This window comes from Zeugodacus cucurbitae, chromosome 6, assembly GCF_028554725.1.
Source record: "Zeugodacus cucurbitae isolate PBARC_wt_2022May chromosome 6, idZeuCucr1.2, whole genome shotgun sequence".
NCBI lineage: Eukaryota > Metazoa > Arthropoda > Insecta > Diptera > Tephritidae > Zeugodacus > Zeugodacus cucurbitae.
In genome coordinates this window covers 62,482,155-62,506,364 of record NC_071671.1, presented here as the reverse complement: position 1 = coordinate 62,506,364, position 24,210 = coordinate 62,482,155, and the positions used below count along the sequence as shown (strand labels likewise).

The following is a 24,210-nucleotide window of genomic DNA, read 5'->3' as shown; positions in this document are numbered from 1 at the left end:
CATAATTTTCGAAAATTCATTGATTATATTTGCCATACATTTATAAAAATGCAGTACCTATATGGTTTCAATTATAAGGAATGTTTAGATATGTACGGCAGAATGAACCATGTGAACATTTTCATAAACTGCATTTTGCATACATGAATGCATGTGCTCGAGGCACCTTTTACTTTTTCTTAATACATTTTAACACTCGCTATTTTTCTAACCGCCCTTGCAATAAAACATTAAACAATTAATAGTAATTTCTTCCTTTATTAATATTCATTATATTACATTTTATTTTTGAATAATGCACCAAGATCTGAAAAAAATAAAATTAGATCAATTAGATAATTAATCGTGGCAGATATATATATATCACGTATAATTAAATGCATTAATATATCAGTGTTTATTTATCATCAAGCTTGTCTTTATGACAGGGATAACTAAAAATCATCATATGAATTTGTATTATACCATAAAATTAAAAGTAACTAACCTCATGGAAATCGGCACTTGCGCCACATGCTTTCCCGCTTCAAGTGTATATGTATGTATAAACATCTCCAGGGCAGCTATTAACCTCTACCTAATTGAAAAAAAAATAAATAAAATTAACAATGCTTACAGTTTAATTCTAACATATTATATTTGTTATTATACTCAGACGAAAGTATTCAACATAAATAATTCTGTTATATGCTTGTCTACTTTAAATTATCATCACTTGAAAAATTTTAGTTAAAATTAGATGTAGTATGTACCTTGTCATTTCATTCCTTTTATAACAAGACTCAAGCCCACGTGGTCGACAATATCTGAAATTCAAATATTCAATATATTACAAAAGCCTCTCTATAATGCAGGTAATTTGTTTTAACAAATAGTTTCAGCAATTTTAACCAATCGTCACAATATATCCGACTGGGGCGGTATTATAAAACATCATATATTTAATGATGTATTCAATTATGTATTTTTTGCATTTAAATTACCTTTTTATCGGGAAATACGTATAGGGTTCACAAATCTTTCGCTCTCAAAGTAATCCATTATCGGCACAATTAACTTGTCCAATTCCATTGTAAATCAACTAAAGGGTGATTTTTTAAGAGCTTGATAACTTTTTTTAAAAAAAAAAACGCATAAAATAATAATTAATCGTGGCAGATATATATATATCACATATAATTAAATTCATTAATATATCAGTGTTTATTTATCATCAAGCTTGTCTTTATGACAGGGATAACTAAAAATCATCATATGAATTTGTATTATACCATAAAATTAAAAGTAACTAACCTCATGGAAATCGGCACTTGCGCCACATGCTTTCCCGCTTCAAGTGTATATGTATGTATAAACATCTCCAGGGCAGCTATTAACCTCTACCTAATTGAAAAAAAAAAAAATAAAATTAACAATGCTTACAGTTTAATTCTAACATATTATATTTGTTATTATACTCAGACGAAAGTATTCAACATAAATAATTCTGTTATATGCTTGTCTACTTTAAATTATCATCACTTGAAAAATTTTAGTTAAAATTAGATGTAGTATGTACCTTGTCATTTCATTCCTTTTATAACAAGACTCAAGCCCACGTGGTCGACAATATCTGAAATTCAAATATTCAATATATTACAAAAGCCTCTCTATAATGCAGGTAATTTGTTTTAACAAATAGTTTCAGCAATTTTAACCAATCGTCACAATATATCCGACTGGGGCGGTATTATAAAACATCATATATTTAATGATGTATTCAATTATGTATTTTTTGCATTTAAATTACCTTTTTATCGGGAAATACGTATAGGGTTCACAAATCTTTCGCTCTCAAAGTAATCCATTATCGGCACAATTAACTTGTCCAATTCCATTGTAAATCAACTAAAGGGTGATTTTTTAAGAGCTTGATAACTTTTTTTTTAAAAAAAAACGCATAAAATTTGCAAAATCTCATCGGTTCTTTATTTGAAACGTTAGATTGGTTCATGACATTTACTTTTTGAAGATAATTTCATTTAAATGTTGACCGCGGCTGCGTCTTAGGTGGTCCATTCGGAAAGTCCAATTTTGGGCAACTTTTTCGAGCATTTCGGCCGGAATAGCCCGAATTTCTTCGGAAATGTTGTCTTCCAAAGCTGGAATAGTTGCTGGCTTATTTCTGTAGACTTTAGACTTGACGTAGCCCCACAAAAAATAGTCTAAAGGCGTTAAATCGCATGATCTTGGTGGCCAACTTACGGGTCCATTTCTTGAGATGAATTGTTCTCCGAAGTTTTCCCTCAAAATGGCCATAGAATCGCGAGCTGTGTGGCATGTAGCGCCATCTTGTTGAAACCACATGTCAACCAAGTTCAGTTCTTCCATTTTTGGCAACAAAAAGTTTGTTAGCATCGAACGATAGCGATCGCCATTCACCGTAACGTTGCGTCCAACAGCATCTTTGAAAAAATACGGTCCAATGATTCCAGCGTACAAACCACACCAAACAGTGCATTTTTCGGGATGCATGGGCAGTTCTTGAACGGCTTCTGGTTGCTCTTCACCCCAAATGCGGCAATTTTGCTTATTTACGTAGCCATTCAACCAGAAATGAGCCTCATCGCTGAACAAAATTTGTCGATAAAAAAGCGGATTTTCTGCCAACTTTTCTAGGGCCCATTCACTGAAAATTCGACGTTGTGGCAGATCGTTCGGCTTCAGTTCTTGCACGAGCTGTATTTTATACGGTTTTACACCAAGATCTTTGCGTAAAATCTTCCATGTGGTCGAATAACACAAACCCAATTGCTGCGAACGGCGACGAATCGACATTTCACGGTCTTCAGCCACACTCTCAGAAACAGACGCAATATTCTCTTCTGTACGCACTGTACGCATTCGTGTGGTTGGTTTAATGTCCAATAAAGTAAACTGAGTGCGAAACTTGGTCACAATCGCATTAATTGTTTGCTCACTTGGTCGATTATGTAGACCATAAATCGGACGTAAAGCGCGAAACACATTTCGAACCGAACACTGATTTTGGTAATAAAATTCAATGATTTGCAAGCGTTGCTCGTTAGTAAGTCTATTCATGATGAAATGTCAAAGCATACTGAGCATCTTTCTCTTTGACACCATGTCTGAAATCCCACGTGATCTGTCAAATACTAATGCATGAAAATCCTAACCTCAAAAAAATCACCCGTTACATTAAATATAATAGTATACAAATAAATGTACACTTACTAATGTTATTTTGTAATATTTCAGTGGTTATAACCAAAATCAGTGTTCGGTTCGAAATGTGTTTCGCGCTTTACGTCCGATTTATGGTCTACATAATCGACCAAGTGAGCAAACAATTAATGCGATTGTGACCAAGTTTCGCACTCAGTTTACTTTATTGGACATTAAACCAACCACACGAATGCGTACAGTGCGTACAGAAGAGAATATTGCGTCTGTTTCTGAGAGTGTGGCTGAAGACCGTGAAATGTCGATTCGTCGCCGTTCGCAGCAATTGGGTTTGTGTTATTCGACCACATGGAAGATTTTACGCAAAGATCTTGGTGTAAAACCGTATAAAATACAGCTCGTGCAAGAACTGAAGCCGAACGATCTGCCACAACGTCGAATTTTCAGTGAATGGGCCCTAGAAAAGTTGGCAGAAAATCCGCTTTTTTATCGACAAATTTTGTTCAGCGATGAGGCTCATTTCTGGTTGAATGGCTACGTAAATAAGCAAAATTGCCGCATTTGGGGTGAAGAGCAACCAGAAGCCGTTCAAGAACTGCCCATGCATCCCGAAAAATGCACTGTTTGGTGTGGTTTGTACGCTGGTGGAATCATTGGACCGTATTTTTTCAAAGATGCTGTTGGACGCAACGTTACGGTGAATGGCGATCGCTATCGTTCGATGCTAACAAACTTTTTGTTGCCAAAAATGGAAGAACTGAACTTGGTTGACATGTGGTTTCAACAAGATGGCGCTACATGCCACACAGCTCGCGATTCTATGGCCATTTTGAGGGAAAACTTCGGAGAACAATTCATCTCAAGAAATGGACCCGTAAGTTGGCCACCAAGATCATGCGATTTAACGCCTTTAGACTATTTTTTGTGGGGCTACGTCAAGTCTAAAGTCTACAGAAATAAGCCAGCAACTATTCCAGCTTTGGAAGACAACATTTCCGAAGAAATTCGGGCTATTCCGGCCGAAATGCTCGAAAAAGTTGCCCAAAATTGGACTTTCCGAATGGACCACCTAAGACGCAGCCGCGGTCAACATTTAAATGAAATTATCTTCAAAAAGTAAATGTCATGAACCAATCTAACGTTTCAAATAAAGAACCGATGAGATTTTGCAAATTTTATGCGTTTTTTTTCTTAAAGCTCTTAAAAAATCACCCTTTATAAACATCTCCAGGGCAGCTATTAACCTCTACCTAATTGAAAAAAAAAATAAATAAAATTAACAATGCTTACAGTTTAATTCTAACATATTATATTTGTTATTATACTCAGACGAAAGTATTCAACATAAATAATTCTGTTATATGCTTGTCTACTTTAAATTATCATCACTTGGAAAATTTTAGTTAAAATTAGATGTAGTATGTACCTTGTCATTTCATTCCTTTTATAACAAGACTCAAGCCCACGTGGTCGACAATATCTGAAATTCAAATATTCAATATATTACAAAAGCTTCTCTATAATGCAGGTAATTTGTTTTAACAAATAGTTTCAGCAATTTTAACCAATCGTCACAATTTATCCGACTGGGGCGGTATTATAAAACATCATATATTTAAGAATGATGTATTCAATTATGTATTTTTTGCATTTAAATTACCTTTTTATCGGGAAATACGTATAGGGTTCACAAATCTTTCGCTCTCAAAGTAATCCATTATCGGCCCAATTAACTTGTCCAATTCCATTGTAAATCAACTATAACCACTGAAATATTACAAAATAACATTAGTAAGTGTACATTTATTTGTATACTATTATATTTAATGTATGACAAATCAGTAATGAAAAACCAATCGACATCAAATTTCCGACTGGGGCGGTATAAATAAACATCATTGAAAATTTATGAATATTAAAAGTGTTATAGTATTTTATTAATACTTACTCTTGATTACTATTACTTCCAGCTCTATATAGTTCTTTTTGAAGTGCAAAACTACACATGTTTACTTGAAGACAATCCAAATTGAAATGAAAGATTCGACAAAGAATTTTCTGAATGGACGACTACTCACGCAGTATTACCAACCTAACAATTGCTGAGGGAGACATCTATGTTTTGATTCACATATCGTGTGTTCCATCAATCATTATGCTATAGCTACACGATCAAGAATTGCTTTCAAGTTGACCACACTAACTAGTTGTCGAAATTGACATTAATTGAAGGTTGCAAGTTCAGAGTTTCAGAGATGCAGTAGTCAAAGAAAAAATTTACTAGTACGACTTGTAATGTGACCTTTGGAGAACTCGGAGCATAGTGTTTATTATTGTTATTTCTTGATCAACTTGAAACACTTCTGATATCATGACAGCATTAAAGTTCGAAAAGTGAGAGTGTGATAGTAAAAAGTGTGATTGTATTTCAACTTTTAAAGAATTTCTTGATCGTGTAATGGATGGGTTAAAAAGAATAGTTTGTGTACATTTAATAATCTATATCTGTAATTGGCTAATGGTTGAATCAAAAGCTCCGTTCATCATTCGTCGTTCATATATTAAATGTACAATGTACACATTATACACTAAACAATAACAACTCCATTTTAGAGAATAAAAACACCCCACGTTTGTGTTATTTCTTCTAAAACTGTAATTTAAATTTTTAAATAGTTATCTTCTTAAAAACAATACATTTATTACATAAAATTTGCTAACTGAATAGTGCAAATCAGCAAACTAAGTTAATTACCAGAAAACGCTAACGAATTGACAAAACTAATCGAAACCGAAGTTTTCAATAATCCAAGTAATACCATTTTTTCGTTTCTCTTCTGTAATGTGGTTTCAGCTTAATACTCTATTGCCGAGTGTGAATACATCTTTATGAATTCTGAACCGAACCGACTAGCGAATATTGTTTTTGCTTTTGTTCACTTCTACATTGCTTTGTCATTATCAACTTTTCGAGATATTCGTAATTTGCAAAGATTTTTCAATTTAGTTATTTTCAAACCAGTGAATTGCATTCTTCATTAATATAAAAATAATAAGACGGAGTTTAATTTGACAGTGGTATGAGAACAAAGAATTTCACAATATTTCAAACAATAATTTAATTAAGCTTTGTATTCATTTAATATTTTTTCATGTTTTTTTAGATCACAGTTACATACGATGTTTAAAACACTGTTAATTGTATGCACTGTATTTAGCCTAGCTAATACAGAGCTCCTACGAGTACCACTAAAAAAAATCAAAACTGCTAGGCACCATTTCTACGATGTTGGCACCGAATTGCAACAATTACGCATTAAATATGCCAACGGTGGTGTTGCTCCTGAGCCACTTTCCAATTACTTAGATGCGCAGTACTATGGCCCAATAACAATTGGATCTCCACCGCAAAGCTTTAAAGTGGTCTTTGACACCGGTTCCTCGAACCTTTGGGTGCCTTCGAAAAAATGTCATTTGACAAACATCGCTTGTCTTATGCACAACAAATACGATGCTACGAAGTCGAAAACTTACGAAAAGAATGGCACTGAATTCGCTATACACTACGGTTCTGGTAGTTTGTCTGGTTATTTGTCTGCTGACATAGTCAATATCGGTGGATTGGACATTAAAAAACAACTCTTTGCTGAAGCAATGAGTGAGCCTGGTCTAGTATTTGTTGCGGCAAAATTTGACGGTATTCTCGGTTTGGCATACAACTCTATATCTGTGGACGGCGTAAAACCACCATTTTATAACATGTATGAACAGGGCCTTATTCCAGCACCTATATTTTCATTTTACCTAAATCGTGATCCGGCCGCGCCTGAAGGTGGAGAAATTATTTTCGGTGGTTCAGATAAAGATCATTATGTTGGAGACTTCACTTATTTACCGGTAACACGCAAAGCTTACTGGCAAATTAAAATGGACGGTGCTTCAGTCGGTGATTTACAACTTTGCAAAGGAGGTTGCCAAGTTATTGCCGATACAGGTACTTCATTAATTGCTGGACCTACCGAAGAATCAACAGCTATAAATCAAGCTATAGGTGGAACACCCATCATGGGTGGTCAGTATATGGTCTCTTGCGATATGATTCCGAAACTTCCGATAATTAAATTTATATTGGGTGGAAAAACGTTCGAATTGGAAGGCAAGGACTATATTTTACGTATTGCTCAAATGGGTAAAACGATTTGTTTGTCTGGTTTCATGGGCATGGATATTCCACCACCAAATGGTCCATTATGGATCCTTGGTGATGTTTTTATCGGTAAATACTATACTGAATTCGATATGGGTAACGATCGTGTCGGCTTCGCCACAGCAAAATAAAATTATTAAAGGAAAAAATACGTATGAAGGTCTGAAAGGAGGGAGAATTCTATGAAGACAGAAAAATTATTAAAAATATTTGCGTTATAACTGTTATTAAAAGTTAAGGATTTATGAGCTTTAAATGTATTTCAGACTATAAATAAAGACATTATCACAGTATTTAAAATAACTTTTTTTTTTGTATAGACGTTTTGTGTAGACGTCAACCTCAGGGAATTGCTTGCAAATTGCCTTGGATTTAATTCGTAAACGAGTTTGTACAAATACAAATATATGTAATATATATTTTGTAATAATATGTATATTTGTTACATGGAATTCATATGGCTTCTTAATGCAGTGGTATTTCAAATGACTTTACTGATAACATTCAACACTGGTAACGAATGCGTTCGAATCAGTGCAAAAATATTTGTTATGAAGTAAATGAATTCAATAAGTTCAGTAGGTTTGATTTTTTTAAATACATTTGCATATTTGAAAATAAATAATATTTAATCATTTTATTTTCATTAGGTAACTATTTTCCAGTCTCAGATAGCTAAATTCTTACTTACAGATATCATAAAGATATATGTAAGTGTTGAGTATGGAGATTGATCAAGACAACCTTTATGTTAACCAAGTTGCAGATCTTGTACGCCCTTGGGATTATCGCTTATTGACTTGTGCATATATCCCTATGTTCACATAATTTGTCAGTGCATTGATAAGAAAATAATCAGCCATTTCTCTAATTAAATTCACAAAGATCGCATTTTTTTTGTTTAACGTATAAATGTCAATGTGTGGAAGGATTGATTCCATATTTCACAAACAGCAGAACATCATTCGATTACTCAGTAATATTTTTTATAAACAATTTTACTGACAAGGATCGTGCAATTCCATTATGTAAAATGTATGTACACATATGTATGTATGTACATACATATAAATGCATTATTATACAATATTGTAGCCATTCCATTCCTGGATAAAATACAAACAGTTTTTTTTTCATTATTTTATTTTACATTTCAATACTTTTACTATTATTGGTGAGTTAATTGTGAAAACTTGAAAAATAGAACTGCAATAACAGTTTTGGGATGAGCACATTTAATATTTTCATTGTAATATTTCCGCTAATACTATGTGCTATATATTGACTAATACATATCGACTAAAAAATTAAAACTGATTGCAGGTATTAGGTTTATGATAATTCACAGTCAATATAATAACGTTATTGTTGTTTAAGGTTTGGCGCCACTTCATCTGTTTGTTGGCCGTCGGACAAGTTTTTATCTGCTTCTGAATTCTCTTCTTTTTGGAGCTCTGATTGTTGCGACTTTTGTGCTTCAGCTTGTAAATTAGTGCTGCTCACTTCATCATCTGATTCGGTTGTTTCTCGTATAATCGGTTCTTTGCGATATAATCTATATAGTTCACAGGTCTCATTAACATAACGATTAAAAACTTCCGGTTTATCTGCATACACGTGATGTCCCGCACCACTTACAATTTTTATATCGACTTTTGAACGGACACGTTGGGCTTTTATTTTTTCTCCTGACGATGAGTCTATCCATGAACGCGAACCATAAATGAATGTTATGGGAATGTCGTCTCTGACATTTTTAATTCGATGTATCATAGGATATTTCGCCCATCCAAACGAAGCCATCATAGTGTGAAATGCCGACTCACCAGAAGGTGTTTGGGCATTACATTGGTGAATATATTGTGGCAATAAGTTATTGTCTTCTTCCACTGCAGCTGCAAATTTGCGTGTAATATCTGGACGAGTTTTTTCCACAACCCATTGACCGAGCGGACCTGCAGCACGTAATGCCCAAAGCGGATTGAGGGGTGTTAGAGCATATGCTAAAGCTCGCACCCATAACGGGATTTGACGAGTGTTATTCGCATCTGATGGTTTTTCTGGGAATCCCCATGGATCAGCTAATATCAAATGATGGACTTTCTCGGGATATGACAATGCATAACTAGAAGCGATGAAGCCTCCCATTGAATGGCCTAATAATACCATGCTATTAATATTCATTTCACGTCTCCACTCTTCAACTGACTTAACAAACTGTTTTTCACAAATAAGTGCATCATTAGAAAAACTGGGCCGCGAACTGCGACCGAAACCCAAAACATCCATAGCGTACACAGGACGATCTTTGGCGATGGAATCTAAATTCATTACCCACATAGCAACACCTGCACCTAGTCCATGCAGCAAAACCAAAGGTACTTCCTTAGATTCTGTGTTTAAGCTAATTGTCCATATTTTATCTGCTTCTCCAATGGCGGGTCCAATATCTACAAAGAAACCACGATATGGCGTCTTAAGAAAGGATAGTATCTTCTTTTCTACAGCTCGTAACATTATTGAGGAACTGGAGGTCCAATTAAATAACAATTTAAAAAGCCAGAAGTTTGAGGATTTTCGCTCCTGAAAAATATGAAGAAAGGACATTTATTGCAATATTATGTATGTATAATGTGTATTCTAATACTGAGTAATTCAAATACTTAGTTGGATATTGCTAATTAACTATATAATACGGCATATTATAGTAGAACTATTTATAATCCTCTATACATTGTTATTAATTTATAAACTACATATTTTATACGAAATATTTTATTTCGTATACAATTATTTCGCAAATTAGGATCCTCAATGACCGAAAATTTGCATAACCATGTAAAATTCGACGTCATATCTCTACTTATACAATCTTATTCACTTGATACAAATACGCTTTTAGATTTATTGTCAAGCTATGATATCACCGATCATGATAGTTTCGTTTTTTGTACTATGACCCCCACTCTTACTGTTTTATACTGTACGTAAGTACATAATGTATTTAATTTGTATTTCAAATCGCATGAGCGTGTCTAAAACACATAGGTCCATCTGTCAATTCCTCACTCACCTCTACGTCCATAGTTTTTTGGCCAAAAATGAAATTGCCGTCGCACTGTGACTGCGGCTGTTCCAAACTCGCCGTAGCCAATGTCATTTTTTCTATTCTCCTTTTAGCAAACTTTTACACAGGAATGACGTTGACATAAATTATTTTCTTTCCTGTTTTGTATTTTTATTTAATGCAACACCAAAGGCGGAGATCGCTGTGTTAATGTTTGTCATAAACAGTTTGTTGCATCTGCTACCAACCACTAAAAATTTTGGCTTTTATTCCGAACTCAACGAAATAAATATATGTATGTTTAATATTTTGGGCCGTCAACACAAATTGATTAGCAAACTGGCTTATGAATTTCAAGTAATTTCTATATGCCTTTGATGGGTTAATTTCACAACTCAGTACTCTGTTTCGCGAACAATGTTTGTCGGTAAATATTAAAGTAGTAATGAAATTCAACTCGTTAGAGCAATAGAAATAAGTTCAATTGTAGATAGTATGATAGCAGTGTCGGATTCTCAAATGACATCGTTGCTTTCGTGTGTGTTGCACTTATTTCAGGTATGTGTATGATTTGTAAAATGCATATGAGTGTATTATTTAACAGCTTTACAAACTAATCACTAGAAAATATAATGTTCGGTACTTTTACAATCGCTGTACGTTGTAATACATATGTATATACAATGGCCCAATCACGTATAATATATAGTTTTCTAAGTTCTTTTCCTTTGCTGCTTATGTTTTTGCTTTTCTGTTTTCTTTCTATCAAATTATTGGCCATTCTCTTATTTACTATTACCCATATGTTTTGTAATCGATTTTTTTTTATCGCTAGAGATGCTAAAGACTCGAGTCCATACCGATTATAATAATTTCTATTGCCGAAATCGATTAACAGACGATATTTATGAACAAAATTAAATATATATTTAATATTTATATAATGTTTAATAGATTTAGCAAACGTTCTCAACATTCAAAAGTTCCGCTTTCAAAGTTACAAGTTTTATGATATACATATTACGGTCGGAGGCCAACCGTTGACCGTATAGGAGAAATTGCTATTAACAAGATGATTATGTTTCTTTTCGTTCACTGGGAACATTTCCGTATTCAGTATACTCCATACTTGAAAATTTGTTTTTAGATATCGAGTGAAAAACGTATATTTTTTCTACTAAAATGTATTTTTATTTTAAACCATGAACTATTTTGTACAATAAATTTTGCTTAATATTAAACATATACGTATGTTTATCGAAAGCAAATACTTTCGTTTAGTTGTAGACGTATCATTTGTAAAAGTCATACACTACATACATATGTATATCTCTATTTGTAAATGTAAAATAACATTAAAAATAATTTCATTTATTTAATTATAAAAAGGCTGTGTGTGCATATATTAATATAATTATTCTCCTTCATCATTTCTATGCAGTTTTAGATTGTTAGATTAAATTTCAATACTTCAGATTAGTTTTACGAATAATACATTAGAATGGCACTAGAGGAGAGTTAATAAAAAATAATATCTAATAAAGTAGCTGTCTAAATAAATAGCTGTTGAAGCTTAAGGCAAATCAGGCTTCAAATATCAATGCATTTCAAGGCACATAAAGATTATAAACGAAATATATGTAATTAGTCTTAAGCGTGTCTTTCATTTAATTTGCATACTGGTATGCAATTGTTAAATTGCACGCATCATTAAATGAAGTTGCTTATATGCTTTGTTTGATTTGGTATCTAAACTTAATACTAATATATCTAATACTACATACATAGTAGTTTACATAAATTCACACGTATATACATTTCAATCAATCACTCCTGTTCGTTCGTTCATTCAATTACAGTAGACAGTATAGTATAATTAAATAAACGTGTAATGTTTAAGTATAGTTGTAATACTTAAATACGTTTGAAGGAAATAACTAAAATTACATATTACTTAATACCATCTACCGTTTTTTACTCAGTACTACTAATGTTAATTTTAAAATCTAATTATTAGAATACTAAATATTAATTTCCAGAAACTAAACACAAACTTCATCATAATTAAGACGTATTTTTTCGTCAGCGGAAGCTAGTTTATGTATGGTTTTTCGTATTCTCAAGGCAGGCAATCGTACATTTGGATTTTGATGCCAACATTCCTTCATTAACTTTGACATGCCAGCAAGTAACTGTGAAATACAAACATTATTGGCTAATTCAATATGAAATATTCATTATTATTATAGAAATGTACCGGATCAGAAGCCCAGCGATTGGGAAAGGACGGTCTATAATTATCCACGCATACAACTTTTCGCATATCCTCAAAACTGGGGTCCGATGGGACAACATCATAAAAAGGCACTTTGTATTCTTCTGCAATGCCTCCTGAAATAGTACGGCGACATACTTCCCACAGTACTAACCCAAGTGCATAAATATCAGTGCGTCGCAATGCCTCAAAACATTGCATATTAATACTGTAATAAAATATTTAGTTGTGAGTTAAGTGATTAACGTTATAGGGTGCGTTTAGAAGTATACCTTTCTTCCAAAACTTCAGGTGACATGTAACGTTTGGTGCCGACTTTAGGATTATTTCCTAAATCTAATTTTCCTGTAACATGAGAGTGTGTAACAGCTAATCCGAAATCTGCTATTACGCAAGTTCCATCCGATTTAACAAGTATATTCTTTGACTTTAAATCACGATGTGCCATCGCTGGTTTACCCTATAATATTTAAATGCATTATTGCGTTAATTATACTCTTACATGTATTATTTTATTTATCTTACCTCGGTTCCTAAAATTTCTGTATGCAGATGTACTAATCCGTTAGCAATAGATAAACAGATTAATACCATATCATTGTGGCTGAGAGCATTCCGATTTAGATGATCGAAGAGAGAACCGTTTGGATAATAATGCGTAAGCAACCATAACTGTGTACAAAAGTTGCGTGAAGTCATGTCGGAGCCTATGTAACCCAAAATATTTTCATGACGTAGTAAAATTGTACTGCAAATATAATTAATAAATATGAAGACTTAAATTAATTCATAAAATTAAAAAACTGTATGCTTTACCTGTATATTTCTGTCTCTCGCTTCCACGATTTCTCATCGCGAGTTAGGAATATTTTTACAGCAATATTTTCTCCATGCCACTGCCCGCGCCACACCTCACCATACTTTCCACGTCCAATGCATTCTACTAAAGTAACCTGCTTGGCAAGAGTACGTTGAACTAATAATGGTAAACCACTTCCGGAACCTGAAGTCATGGGATGTTGCAGATATTCCTAAGCAGATATGAAATTATTTTGTAAAAGCGTTTCAATATTTTTTTAGTTCGCCTCAACTTACACGTAACGTACTGTCTCCGGCACTTGTTGCTCGAAGTAATTCGTCGTTAACCAAATATACATCTGGATCATTTTTTATACGTGATGCCATTATACTTTTGCGATGATGTCTTGTCATAAAATAGTAAACTACTGCTGCCAACAATCCAATAACGAAAACTGGTCCTAATATCGCTAAGGTCATTTTAAAAGTATTGCTTAAATCAGCACTTAAACGCGTCACTTCATCTGAAATGTGATGCAATGCAATATAATAAATATAAATAAATAATTTTAACTAATTTATTTACCATTAACAATGGGCGGCAATTCAGGAAAATCTCCATCATTACAGTAATCTTTGGAACAACAGACAATGTTGACGTGCATTGCAGCGCGTTTTCGTGGACCCAGTGTATTCTGGTTGCATATTAATGGCAGTTGATCAGGAGAAGTGATGCAACCTCGTGATGCTTTCTCTTCACCAAAGGCATTGCGAGTTCGCGATTTCCAGCACTAATAAATTTATGTTTAATTATTTCAATGTTTTAAGAGTTAATTACATTTTACTCACCTGAATAGCATTCTGGCACAAATGCGCATGTTGTGTAGCATTTTTGCAGGGCGGCTCGCATGAATAGCATTTGTATCTGTATTAAATTATTAAAATATGATAAATTACTTGTTTTTCTTAAATAAGGTTTAACAAATAACTAATACTATTGATCATGTAATTGAACAAAAGGAGCACACAAAAGATTGGATTTTACACAAATATGTTGACTTTTTAACAACAAAATATAAATGTTAACCATAGAATTAAAATAAATTTTATATTTTAGAGTGCAACATTCCTTGTTGCGCTTATTAATTGTAACAGCTTGTAGTCTCTTAGTATTTACCTTCTTTTCATGCGACGTTTAGATTTTGTGTGCCTCCTTTGGAATGCGGAAGGGGGGAATTGTTAACAAATAATATAATCCTCATTACTTTTAACAACTTTTATATTGGATGGCGTATGTAAAATGCAGTAACTTACGTTCTAAAGATAGATTACTAATTTTGAACTTACCTCGGATGTGATTGTATGGAATTGCGAGGAACAGGTGAGTGTTCCTTCTCATTCATATGCGACATTTCCAGATCCAAATTTTCTTGAGCTTCATCCAATAGTCGCCCACTTATTTCGGCAGCAGCTAAAACACAAACTTTCTTATTATTTATGTTATGTTTGCACAAATAGCTTGTTATATATTGAAATCAATTGCAATTATGACATTGCTAAATACATAACCGCAAGTGGTCTATGATGTTGCGTCGCATTGCAGCACCAATTCAATATTTCTAATGCTGCACAAAACTATCATATTCATTATTACTTCGCATTATAAGAAAATCTGATTTGAACACAATTTCATGCACATATTCATTTTAATATTTTAGAATACCTTTGGTGTTTTGTAATGGAAATATTGAAATTAATAACAATAAAAATATAATGTCGGCCATTGTTGTAGCGCAGCAGCACAAAAACAAAATGGATAGCGAGATATGCTTGATGTGGATTTAATTGAAGGCAGTGATGCATTTTTTAAATATCAATTTTCTCTTTTTTTTATTAAATTATTTACATAAATTATTGTAAAAAATAATTTATTTTAGGATACACGAAGATTTATTTATTTTAAATTTGTGTGAATAACTTAGTTTTTCCTAATGTTATAAATCTTATATATAAACATCAAAATAAGCTCATAATTGTGCGTGACATGTATTGTAATTGGGATGGTTGAAATCATATTTCTGTTAATTTATTTTAGTTATTAATTATTTTTAACTACTTAAATTATTTAAAAAAAAATAAGGTTTTATTTCTAGTGTCAACTGTATCTATAAATGCGAAAAGAAAGAAATAATGAAGAAAGATGTGATGACAGATCGTGACACTTTATTGTTTTCATTTTTAATATCAAAAAGATAAAAATGCTGAAGACAGGTAGAAACAAATCACTGAAGTACTTGATTAACAAATTATCCCGAAATGTCTCTACTTGGTCCACACCTTTGGGAACTGCATTTAATTCGCCTCCATATAATAAAATAAACTTTACACGAAATGAATCGGTGAGTTTCTGACTAATATGCTTATTACAAATTATCATGAGAAACTGATAAAAACATTGATTTTAGGGTCTATTTCGGTTGTCGGAATTACGTTCTTTTGAAGGTTTCTATCTTTTGCGGGACAATGTAGCAAATAAAACAGAAGAGCTAATAGCTGAAGCTACCTCAGCAAATCGCGAGAGGAAAATGGTAAATGTTTCTCGATCATTGATTTTTAGTGTCTGTAATAATTTCTTGTTTAGGTTGAAATCTTTGATGAACTGTCCGATTCTCTTTGCAAAGTTGCCGATCTAGCAGAATTTATTCGCATTGCGCATCCAAAGAACAAATACTGTCAAGCCGCTGAGGATGCCTGTATTTCTATAAGTGGAATTGTGGAAAATTTGAATACGCACAAACCTTTGTATACAGCATTACGCAACGTTGTTGATAATGGCGATATTCTGCCCACGAGCGATGTGGATAAACACGTATCCAAACTATTCCTCTTTGATTTTGAACAATCGGGCATTCACTTGGCAGAAGCAGAGAGGCAAAAAGTAGTTCGTCTTAACGAATACATTTTACAATTGGGGCAAAAATTCATGGCCGGTGCGGTACAGCCCTCTAGTATTCGGCGTACTGATGTCCCATCATCTGTTCGCAATTAGTACGTTGTTTGCACAATTACATGATTCAAATATTTATACTAACTCTTATTATTTACATCGATTATAAGCTTTCCTTCGGAAGGAGACAGCGTACTCGTTTCTGGTTTGTACACAAACTCATCATCTGCTGAAGCACGTGAAACTGCTTACCGTCTATTCTTGCAGCCATCTGAGCAACAGAACCAACTGCTTACAGATTTACTATTGTGTCGTCATGAACTTGCTCGTACATGTGGCTTCGAAACGCACGCGCATCGTGCACTGAATGCAAGCACCGTCGAACATCCAAAAATGGTTCAAGAGTTTCTTGATGAATTGTCAAATGGTCTTTCTCCTCGTGCGGATGCGGATTTCAGAATCATGGAGAAAATGAAGGTGTTGATATACAAATTCTATTAATTTATTAACTTGTAACTTTAAATTATACTTCTATAGCGACAAGATAGCGGAATAGATACAGCCCGCCTTGCTGCTTGGGACCCTCCTTATTTCACTTCTCTGATGGAGAGAAAATCATTAAAAGCGAATACTAGTGAGTTCTTGCCATATTTCAGTCTAGGAGGCTGTATGGAAGGACTTGATAACATAATGCGTTCATTGTATGGAATATCTTTGAAAAATACGGAAATGGAGCCGGGAGAAAGTTGGAATAACGATATTTATAAAATATCAGTTATTCACGAGACAGAAGGTTTACTTGGATATATTTATTGTGATTTTTTCGAACGCAATGGTAAACCCAATCAAGACTGTCACTTCACAATACAAGGAGGGAAAAATCTACCCGACGGCGATTATCAATTGCCCATTGTGGTTGTAATGTTAAATTTATCTCAACCCCATTGGACTGGACCTGTGCTTCTATCACCATCGCGGATCGACAATCTGTTTCATGAAATGGGACATGCAATGCATTCAATGCTTGCTCGAACGAAGTATCAGCATGTAACCGGTACACGTTGTAGTACAGATTTTGCGGAGGTTCCGTCTGTATTAATGGAATATTTCGCGAACGATCCACGAGTTCTACGCACGTTTGCACGCCATTTCCAAACGCAAGAGCCCATTTCGGAAGATATGCTGCAACGATTATGCGCCTCAAAGAAGCTTTTTTCAGCTAGCGAAACACAACTGCAGGTAAATGTTGTTATTGTTATTGCTGTTGCTCTTTGTATTTATTATGACAAACTCGTTACCACATATCTAGGTTTTCTATTCTGTACTTGATCAAGTATACCATAGTAGACCAGTATCGAACAATAGCAGCACGACGGAAACGTTGATAGATGTGCAAAGGCAATATTATGGATTACCATATGTAGAAAACACAGCTTGGCAACTTCGGTTTTCGCATTTGGTTGGTTACGGGGCAAAGTACTATTCTTATTTGATATCGAAAACTATAGCTTCGTGGATATGGCAAAACTATTTTGAAAGTAATCCATTCAATCGTGAGTCAGGTGAGAAGTATCGTCGTGAAATATTGGCACATGGTGGAGGTGTACCTTCTAAGCAACTGGTTGCAAATTTTTTGAAGAAAGATATGACTCCGCAAATCTTAGCACAAAGTTTACTAAACGAAATCGATATGAATAATGATATTGTCCAGGATATAAGTAACAGTGTACTTAATGCAGAAACGTGACTTCACAATAATAGCTGATATTGTTCTTTTTCTCATATGTATATTTAAATGTACATAATAAACAATTTTATCTAATTTGACCTATTTATTAATGAAATTGTAACTTTTTTAAATACATCAATTGATAAATAAAGTATAATTCTATTAGTGTGGTTATTTAACAAATTTTACACGTTTTAATTCAACCACGCTATATTAGAAGGAATTAAAGTAGGAGATGTGAACCTTAAACATCATTGTTACTAGTGTTGGGCTATCGCTGGCATTATTTCCACTCCTGTAAATTCTTTTGCGATGCGTACGCCTAATAGAAAAAGTCCAAAACTCTTTACTACGGACCTGAAAGAATCCATGTAATCCCAGAAAATTATATACTTTTAGTTCTGATGTTACGTCACTTGTAGATAATCAATAAAAATATATTCTTACCATTGGAATTCGTTGTGGTATATACTTTTTAGTATGTTTAAGGGATTAACGCTTTTTTGAGCCATTTTATTCAATAAATTTATTTAGTGATTTGATATAAAAACACGAAACTGATGGTAAATGCCTGAAATGTGCAGTGCTGCCAATACTGTATATGCTATAACCACAGATTTGTAGGATATTTTTTAAACAACTCCCAGCAGAGAATGTGTAGAGTGAATTTACAATTATTTTTTGCGAATGGTTTATGCTCTTTTAAAACATATACATTTAAAAAATGTTTGTAAGTTAAGGATTCTTACAACATTATATTTTTTAGATATATATGTAATAATATTTACTATTTTAAAATTTTTACTATTTTGCAATTTTAATTCTTTTGCATTCCATTGGAATGTATTTAGACCTTTAGCATAACTTGTCAGTTGGGGCAGCACTGGTGTAAACTCGTTTATTTGCGTTTCTCCATTCATGAAATTTCTGATGGTATATTTTCTTTTTTACTGCTTCACATATGTTATTGTTTTTTGTGCAGTGAATATTGAAATCGTGTTGGCTAATATAATTTATAACGATTTAACAATTGGCTTCCAGAAAAAAATAATATTATTCAAGGAAAATACAGAAAAGTTAAATATTTTAAAATCATCAAACTTTGTGAGAGAGTTTTAGAAGTCATTTATGTATTAAGTATAAATGCTTACAGTGTGAGAAGGAAAAGTGGTATGTTTAATATTTTAACTGATGTAGCAAAGGAGCTTATAATCTATTTTCTAATTTACTATAAAAAAGTTTAATACATTGTGTAATAAATTGTTCGTAGTTTAAGTATATGTTGTGTGCTTAACCTTTGTTGGTTTTACTTCATTAAATTGATTTTCCAAAAAGTATAATGCCGTTTGGATAAAAAGTTACGATATGCGCTTATGTACGTACATTTCTTATTTGGGTCCCTCATAATGCGATGATTCATTTACGTTATGTTGTTGTACTATTGCCAATAAAGGCAGTTTTTTATATTGTTTATTGTAGAGTTGGCAAAAATGTTTTAAAGAAGCATTCATATATATATGTACATGTTTCCTATCGTAAATGCAATTGGCTGTGTAGGTCTTTAATATACAAGTTATTTAAACAGAAACTGTTGGCTGATCTGAGGCTAACTAACAATTACGCACTACAATAGTTGTAATAATCTATAATATTTCTGTGTGCGTATTTAGTTGCAAATTTAAATAGTTTTAAGCATTTGTATTTTTTTGCTCAGAGCTTTAGCTAAAATGTAAAGTAAGTTAGTCGTTATCAGAGCTTATAATGCAATTTATTAACAAACATACATACATATGTATATACCAATTACTATAATACATACTTATATATTTGCATGTGTACTCATTAGCTTCTGAAATGAGGCATTAAGTTTCTTTATAGACATACATGTGTATGTATGTACATATATTGGTAAATCGAAGCTAGATAGGCCTGTGGCATTATTTACTTATTTGCTCTAAAATTGTACATGTAGTTTGATTTGATAGTAATGTACAGTTTATAAACAACAATACAATCATGTGAATACTTCTAATCAAAATTGAAGCTACTAGAGTTTTTTTTTGAGTTGATTCGATTAATGTTTTTTCATTTCTTTGCTAACTTTAAATAACGGATGGGCGTTTTTGTACAACAATCAGCAATGTTATCAATTATCTATTAGGTGAGTCCAAGTAATGATAATTAGTTAAACTTTTTTGTGGATACTTGACTCCTAACGTTTCAGACAACAAGATGTGTTTTTCCCAAAAGTCTGCTTTTCTTTAAATAATACAATGAATTTAGGAGATACGTATGTAAGTTATCTTTTTGAAATTCAGAGCTAAAATTCAGTTTTATACCAAAAATATATAAAATTACTGCCAATTATTTGCTCGCTTCGGTTATGCAATATATAATATCGTGTCTTTTGTTAAGGTCTCTTAATTCTCAATATCTTCTTGTGAAATGTCTATAATTTTTCTGTTATTGCCTTTATGTGGGACTGATTCATTTTTTGTATAATCACAACATACATATATGTATGTACTTATGTATGTATATAATATGTACGAATTTATGAAGGCTTCGTAATTCTGGAATTTTGCATAAAATAAAAATTGTGCGTTATTATGATAACAATATTAAATATGTATGTCAATATGTATGTATAGTTGTTCATTTGAAACTGTACTCATGGTTTTCCTTTCCTTTCTTTTAATAGTTTAAAGTAAACCTGGAATCGTTTGCCGAAGATAAGAACATTCGTTCGGTTATACCGTTCATTTAGTTTGAAATAAGATGGATGTATTTGAACGAGCCTGGAGTGATGAGTGTGAGAAATTGCCAAATAAGAATACAATCTTTACAAATGATTTCAATGGTATTCCGGAAACACTGTTACTGAACGTTATTTCTTGGCTTCTATTAATTGGTTTATTCACCGCTTTACGGCATCAAGCCGGTGACTATGGTCGCCTGGCGCTTGTAAACAGCAATGGTACCCGAAAGCGGTGGACTGAAGTATTTTACTCGCGTGCAACAAGTACGGTTGCTACACCTCTACCAGAAGCATCTACCAGTCGTACGCAAAATGATGCTGAGGGCGGTCGTGGTAGTATATCATCGAACACATCAGAGCCTCCATTATCTCCCATTCACCAGGACCAGGGATTTTTTGCTTGGATTAAAATCACATGGAAATTGCAAAAGGAACAGATAAAGACTCATACTGGACCGGATGCCATACATTATCTCTCATTTCAGCAACATCTTATTACTGTAATGGCAATAGTGACACTTGTCTCAATAACAATTATATTACCGGTGAACTTATTTAATGGCTCTAATGATGACAGATCTGATTTGAATTCTTTTGGTCGCACAACTATGGAAAATGTATCCCCAGAATCTCCGTGGCGATGGGTACACGTTATTATCACAATAATGTATGCACCCCTCATAGTGCTCATAATGCGACGTTCATCTGGACGAAATGCCTTTAAAACAGCAGCAACACGCACCATTATGATATCCAATATATCTGCAAGCGATCGTAATAAAACAATTATCCGCCACTACATACAAGAATTATTTCCGGATGTTAATATAGAAGACGTACAAATTGCCTACAACATATCCAAATTGACTGTGCAAAATGTCGAATATGAAAAGATATTGGATGCCCGCATTTACTGTGAACACCATCGGGACAGAGACACACTGCAGGTAATAATCGATATTAAATATAAAAATTACATGTTTATTATTATTATTATTTGTATTCTTGCTTCCCGCTTTTTAGGTAAAACCGAATCTATGCTCCTGTGCTAAAGAAAACGCATATGCCTATTACCAACGAGAAGAGCGAAAACTCTCGGGAGATGTTGCACGTTTGAGAGCTGCCGCACTAAATGAACCACTTGCAATAGCTTTTATTACCGTGTCAACTGTACATGAAGCACAAAATATTGTCAGCCATTTCACACCAGGCACCTACCGGAAGTGGAACTTGGAATTCGCACCTTCACCAGACGACCTCTTTTGGGAGAATTTGAATGTGAGCAAGAGCAATTGGTACTTCAAATGGAGTATTGTTAACTTCATACTATTTTTGACGTTATTCTTTCTTACAACGCCAGCAATTGTACTAAATTTTTTGAACGCCTATGCATTAGCTAAAGGTAATATATACCAAATATCGCCAGTGGTATCCGAATTTTTGCCAACTTTGTTACTGTGGACACTTGCGGCACTGATGCCGGTGATTGTTGCCTTCTCAGACAAATGGTTGGCTCATTATACACGCTCACTTCAGAATTATTCAATTATGATCAAATGTTTTTGCTATTTATTATTAATGATCCTCATTCTGCCATCACTTGGACTAACATCAGCGCAGAAATTAATCGAATGGTCAATTAGTAATGATACTATACGCTGGTATTGTGTTTTTATGCCGGATCGTGGTTCTTTCTATGTCAATTATGTAATTACAGCTGCTTTCATTGGTACGGCTCTGGAGTTGTTACGTTTCCCAGAACTTATCGTTTATATTTGGATGTTGTGTACGGCGAAATCGAAAGCTGAAACACCATACATCCGGAAATCGATATTAATAGAATTCCCCTTTGGCATTCACTATGCCTGGACTGTGCTGGTTTTCACCATTTCTATAGTTTACAGTGTTTCTTGTCCACTTATAATGCCCTTTGCTATGATTTACATTTGTTTTAAACACTTTGTGGATCGTCACAATTTATTCTTTGCCTATGGTCCATCAAACATGATATCCAGAAATGGGGGGAAAATTCATTCGACTGCCGTCACAATGACTAAATCTGCGATTGTCATACTGCTTGTAGTTATGGCGATGATTTCAGTTTTCCGCGAAAGATCAAATGTGCGTGCTATTATACTTTTTATGACACTAGTATTAACATTGGCATTGTTCGCATTAATGTCGCCCATTAAACGGTGTGCATCAGTACCACGTCCCAGTGTGGTCGAGGTGGCGGGGCCAGCACCGATTTATGTGCCCGATGTGTTGCGCCCACGCACAACCATCGCTTCGGGAACGTCAAATAATCATGCAGCGACTAATGGTGGCGGTATCACAGGATATGGTTCAGATAGTGTTTCAGATTTTGACATTAGCTCACAGTATAGTGTAGATGCCTAAATAAGACAACTGATTAGAAGCGAAATAGTATTGTTGGATAAAAAAAAATTGCCTTGATACGAATCACAGTGAAATATATGTATGTATTTCCATTTTATATGTGAAAAAGAAGTCATAAGCTATGACTTACGAAACATTAATAGACGGAAATAAAGATTCGGGAGAAACTCATTTTATATAAAAAAAACAATAATAATTAAAAAATTCAATTAAGATACACATACATACTTGCGTATGTTTTTCTGTTTATACATAATTTTTGAACAGAATAACACACTTTATAACTTAATTGAGGGCACCATTATAATTTATATTCCATATCCCTTAATATTATTTTGAGTTTAACTGTTTTTTTTTATTTCACTATGTATAAACGATTTTGTATTGTATTATTAGTTGCTGGCGAACTTTCTTTATCTAGGCAAATTTTATCAATCAACATAAACGTTTAAACATATTTTCAGTTATTTAATTTTAAGCTATAAATTATATAAAATTATATGCGTATTAAAGACGTTCGAAATCTGTTACGAGGCCACAAAAAGAACATTGCAATATTGTTTGTATAAGAAGAAATGTGATAATATATTGAAAATGTAATAAATGCTTTTTATTTGTAAAATTGGCTTTAAATCTTTACAAATAAATGTCTTGCTATTATAAATTTTATGTAAACGCAGCTAAATACTATATTATACTCAAATATAAACAAACATTTTTGTTTCATTTATTCCTTCAAAAAACTTTATATTTATAACGAATAGGATGATGAATATAAATGTAAATATGTATTTATAAGTGTATGTTCAACGTACACACTTAAGCTTATTCGCAATACACTTAATA

General features: G+C 33.3%; 7 protein-coding genes and 1 long non-coding RNA gene across 14 annotated transcripts; 4 read left to right on the top strand and 4 right to left on the bottom strand.

Annotated features, from left to right (window-relative positions):
- Window positions 1–238: 238 nt before the first annotated feature.
- On the bottom strand, window positions 239–3,081 carry LOC105209283 (uncharacterized). The gene is made up of 7 exons (XM_054234623.1): window positions 1,790–3,081; window positions 1,559–1,612; window positions 1,294–1,383; window positions 984–1,111; window positions 753–806; window positions 488–577; window positions 239–307 (listed from the first exon to the last, which is right to left on the bottom strand). Exon 1 carries the CDS (start codon window positions 3,079–3,081, stop codon window positions 1,999–2,001), a length of 1,083 nt encoding a protein of 360 aa, XP_054090598.1. The 3' UTR covers window positions 239–307; window positions 488–577; window positions 753–806; window positions 984–1,111; window positions 1,294–1,383; window positions 1,559–1,612; window positions 1,790–1,998.
- Window positions 3,082–6,080: 2,999 nt separating this feature from the next.
- Window positions 6,081–7,683, top strand: LOC105209284 (lysosomal aspartic protease). Its single transcript, XM_011179613.3, has 2 exons — window positions 6,081–6,261; window positions 6,348–7,683. The coding sequence occupies exon 2, from the start codon at window positions 6,364–6,366 to the stop codon at window positions 7,519–7,521; it is 1,158 nt and encodes a 385-aa protein (XP_011177915.1). The 5' UTR covers window positions 6,081–6,261; window positions 6,348–6,363; the 3' UTR covers window positions 7,522–7,683.
- Window positions 7,684–8,533: 850 nt separating this feature from the next.
- LOC105209285 ((Lyso)-N-acylphosphatidylethanolamine lipase) lies at window positions 8,534–11,211 on the bottom strand. 3 transcript variants are annotated; one of them, XM_011179617.3, is made up of 2 exons: window positions 11,101–11,211; window positions 8,534–9,973 (listed from the first exon to the last, which is right to left on the bottom strand). In XM_011179617.3, exon 2 carries the CDS (start codon window positions 9,905–9,907, stop codon window positions 8,753–8,755), a length of 1,155 nt encoding a protein of 384 aa, XP_011177919.1. In that variant the 5' UTR covers window positions 9,908–9,973; window positions 11,101–11,211; the 3' UTR covers window positions 8,534–8,752. The 3 variants fall into 3 exon arrangements, with proteins under 3 accessions (XP_011177919.1, XP_011177918.1, XP_011177916.2); XM_011179616.3 differs by lacking the exon at window positions 11,101–11,211 and adding an exon at window positions 10,363–10,385; XM_011179614.3 differs by lacking the exon at window positions 11,101–11,211 and adding an exon at window positions 10,464–11,006 and having other exon boundaries at window positions 8,536–9,973.
- LOC128922785 (uncharacterized) lies at window positions 10,877–13,164 on the top strand. Its single transcript, XR_008471967.1, has 3 exons — window positions 10,877–11,015; window positions 12,497–12,645; window positions 12,707–13,164. It is a non-coding gene; the product is annotated as an uncharacterized LOC128922785 (long non-coding RNA).
- LOC105209286 (activin receptor type-1) lies at window positions 11,927–15,404 on the bottom strand. 2 transcript variants are annotated; one of them, XM_011179618.3, is made up of 10 exons: window positions 15,254–15,404; window positions 14,878–15,001; window positions 14,380–14,455; window positions 14,117–14,321; window positions 13,828–14,054; window positions 13,549–13,763; window positions 13,258–13,480; window positions 13,005–13,192; window positions 12,715–12,940; window positions 11,927–12,649 (listed from the first exon to the last, which is right to left on the bottom strand). In XM_011179618.3, the coding sequence occupies exons 1-10, from the start codon at window positions 15,312–15,314 to the stop codon at window positions 12,500–12,502; spliced, it is 1,695 nt and encodes a 564-aa protein (XP_011177920.1). In that variant the 5' UTR covers window positions 15,315–15,404; the 3' UTR covers window positions 11,927–12,499. The 2 variants fall into 2 exon arrangements, with proteins under 2 accessions (XP_011177920.1, XP_054090597.1); XM_054234622.1 differs by having other exon boundaries at window positions 14,878–15,013; window positions 15,254–15,355.
- A 341-nt stretch (window positions 15,405–15,745) lies between these two features.
- LOC105209287 (mitochondrial intermediate peptidase) lies at window positions 15,746–18,321 on the top strand. Its single transcript, XM_011179622.3, has 6 exons — window positions 15,746–15,929; window positions 15,996–16,118; window positions 16,172–16,578; window positions 16,648–16,954; window positions 17,015–17,716; window positions 17,787–18,321. The coding sequence occupies exons 1-6, from the start codon at window positions 15,789–15,791 to the stop codon at window positions 18,222–18,224; spliced, it is 2,118 nt and encodes a 705-aa protein (XP_011177924.1). The 5' UTR covers window positions 15,746–15,788; the 3' UTR covers window positions 18,225–18,321.
- LOC105209288 (uncharacterized) lies at window positions 18,290–18,827 on the bottom strand. The gene is made up of 2 exons (XM_011179623.3): window positions 18,654–18,827; window positions 18,290–18,563 (listed from the first exon to the last, which is right to left on the bottom strand). The coding sequence occupies exons 1-2, from the start codon at window positions 18,716–18,718 to the stop codon at window positions 18,467–18,469; spliced, it is 162 nt and encodes a 53-aa protein (XP_011177925.1). The 5' UTR covers window positions 18,719–18,827; the 3' UTR covers window positions 18,290–18,466.
- Window positions 18,828–19,144: 317 nt separating this feature from the next.
- Window positions 19,145–24,077, top strand: LOC105209280 (calcium permeable stress-gated cation channel 1). 4 transcript variants are annotated; one of them, XM_011179604.3, is made up of 3 exons: window positions 19,145–19,376; window positions 20,908–21,911; window positions 21,988–24,077. In XM_011179604.3, the coding sequence occupies exons 2-3, from the start codon at window positions 20,985–20,987 to the stop codon at window positions 23,362–23,364; spliced, it is 2,304 nt and encodes a 767-aa protein (XP_011177906.1). In that variant the 5' UTR covers window positions 19,145–19,376; window positions 20,908–20,984; the 3' UTR covers window positions 23,365–24,077. The 4 variants fall into 4 exon arrangements, with proteins under 4 accessions (XP_011177906.1, XP_054090438.1, XP_011177907.1 ...); XM_054234463.1 differs by lacking the exon at window positions 19,145–19,376 and adding an exon at window positions 19,419–19,581; XM_011179605.3 differs by lacking the exon at window positions 19,145–19,376 and adding an exon at window positions 20,339–20,367.
- The last annotated feature ends 133 nt before the right edge of the window (window positions 24,078–24,210 follow it).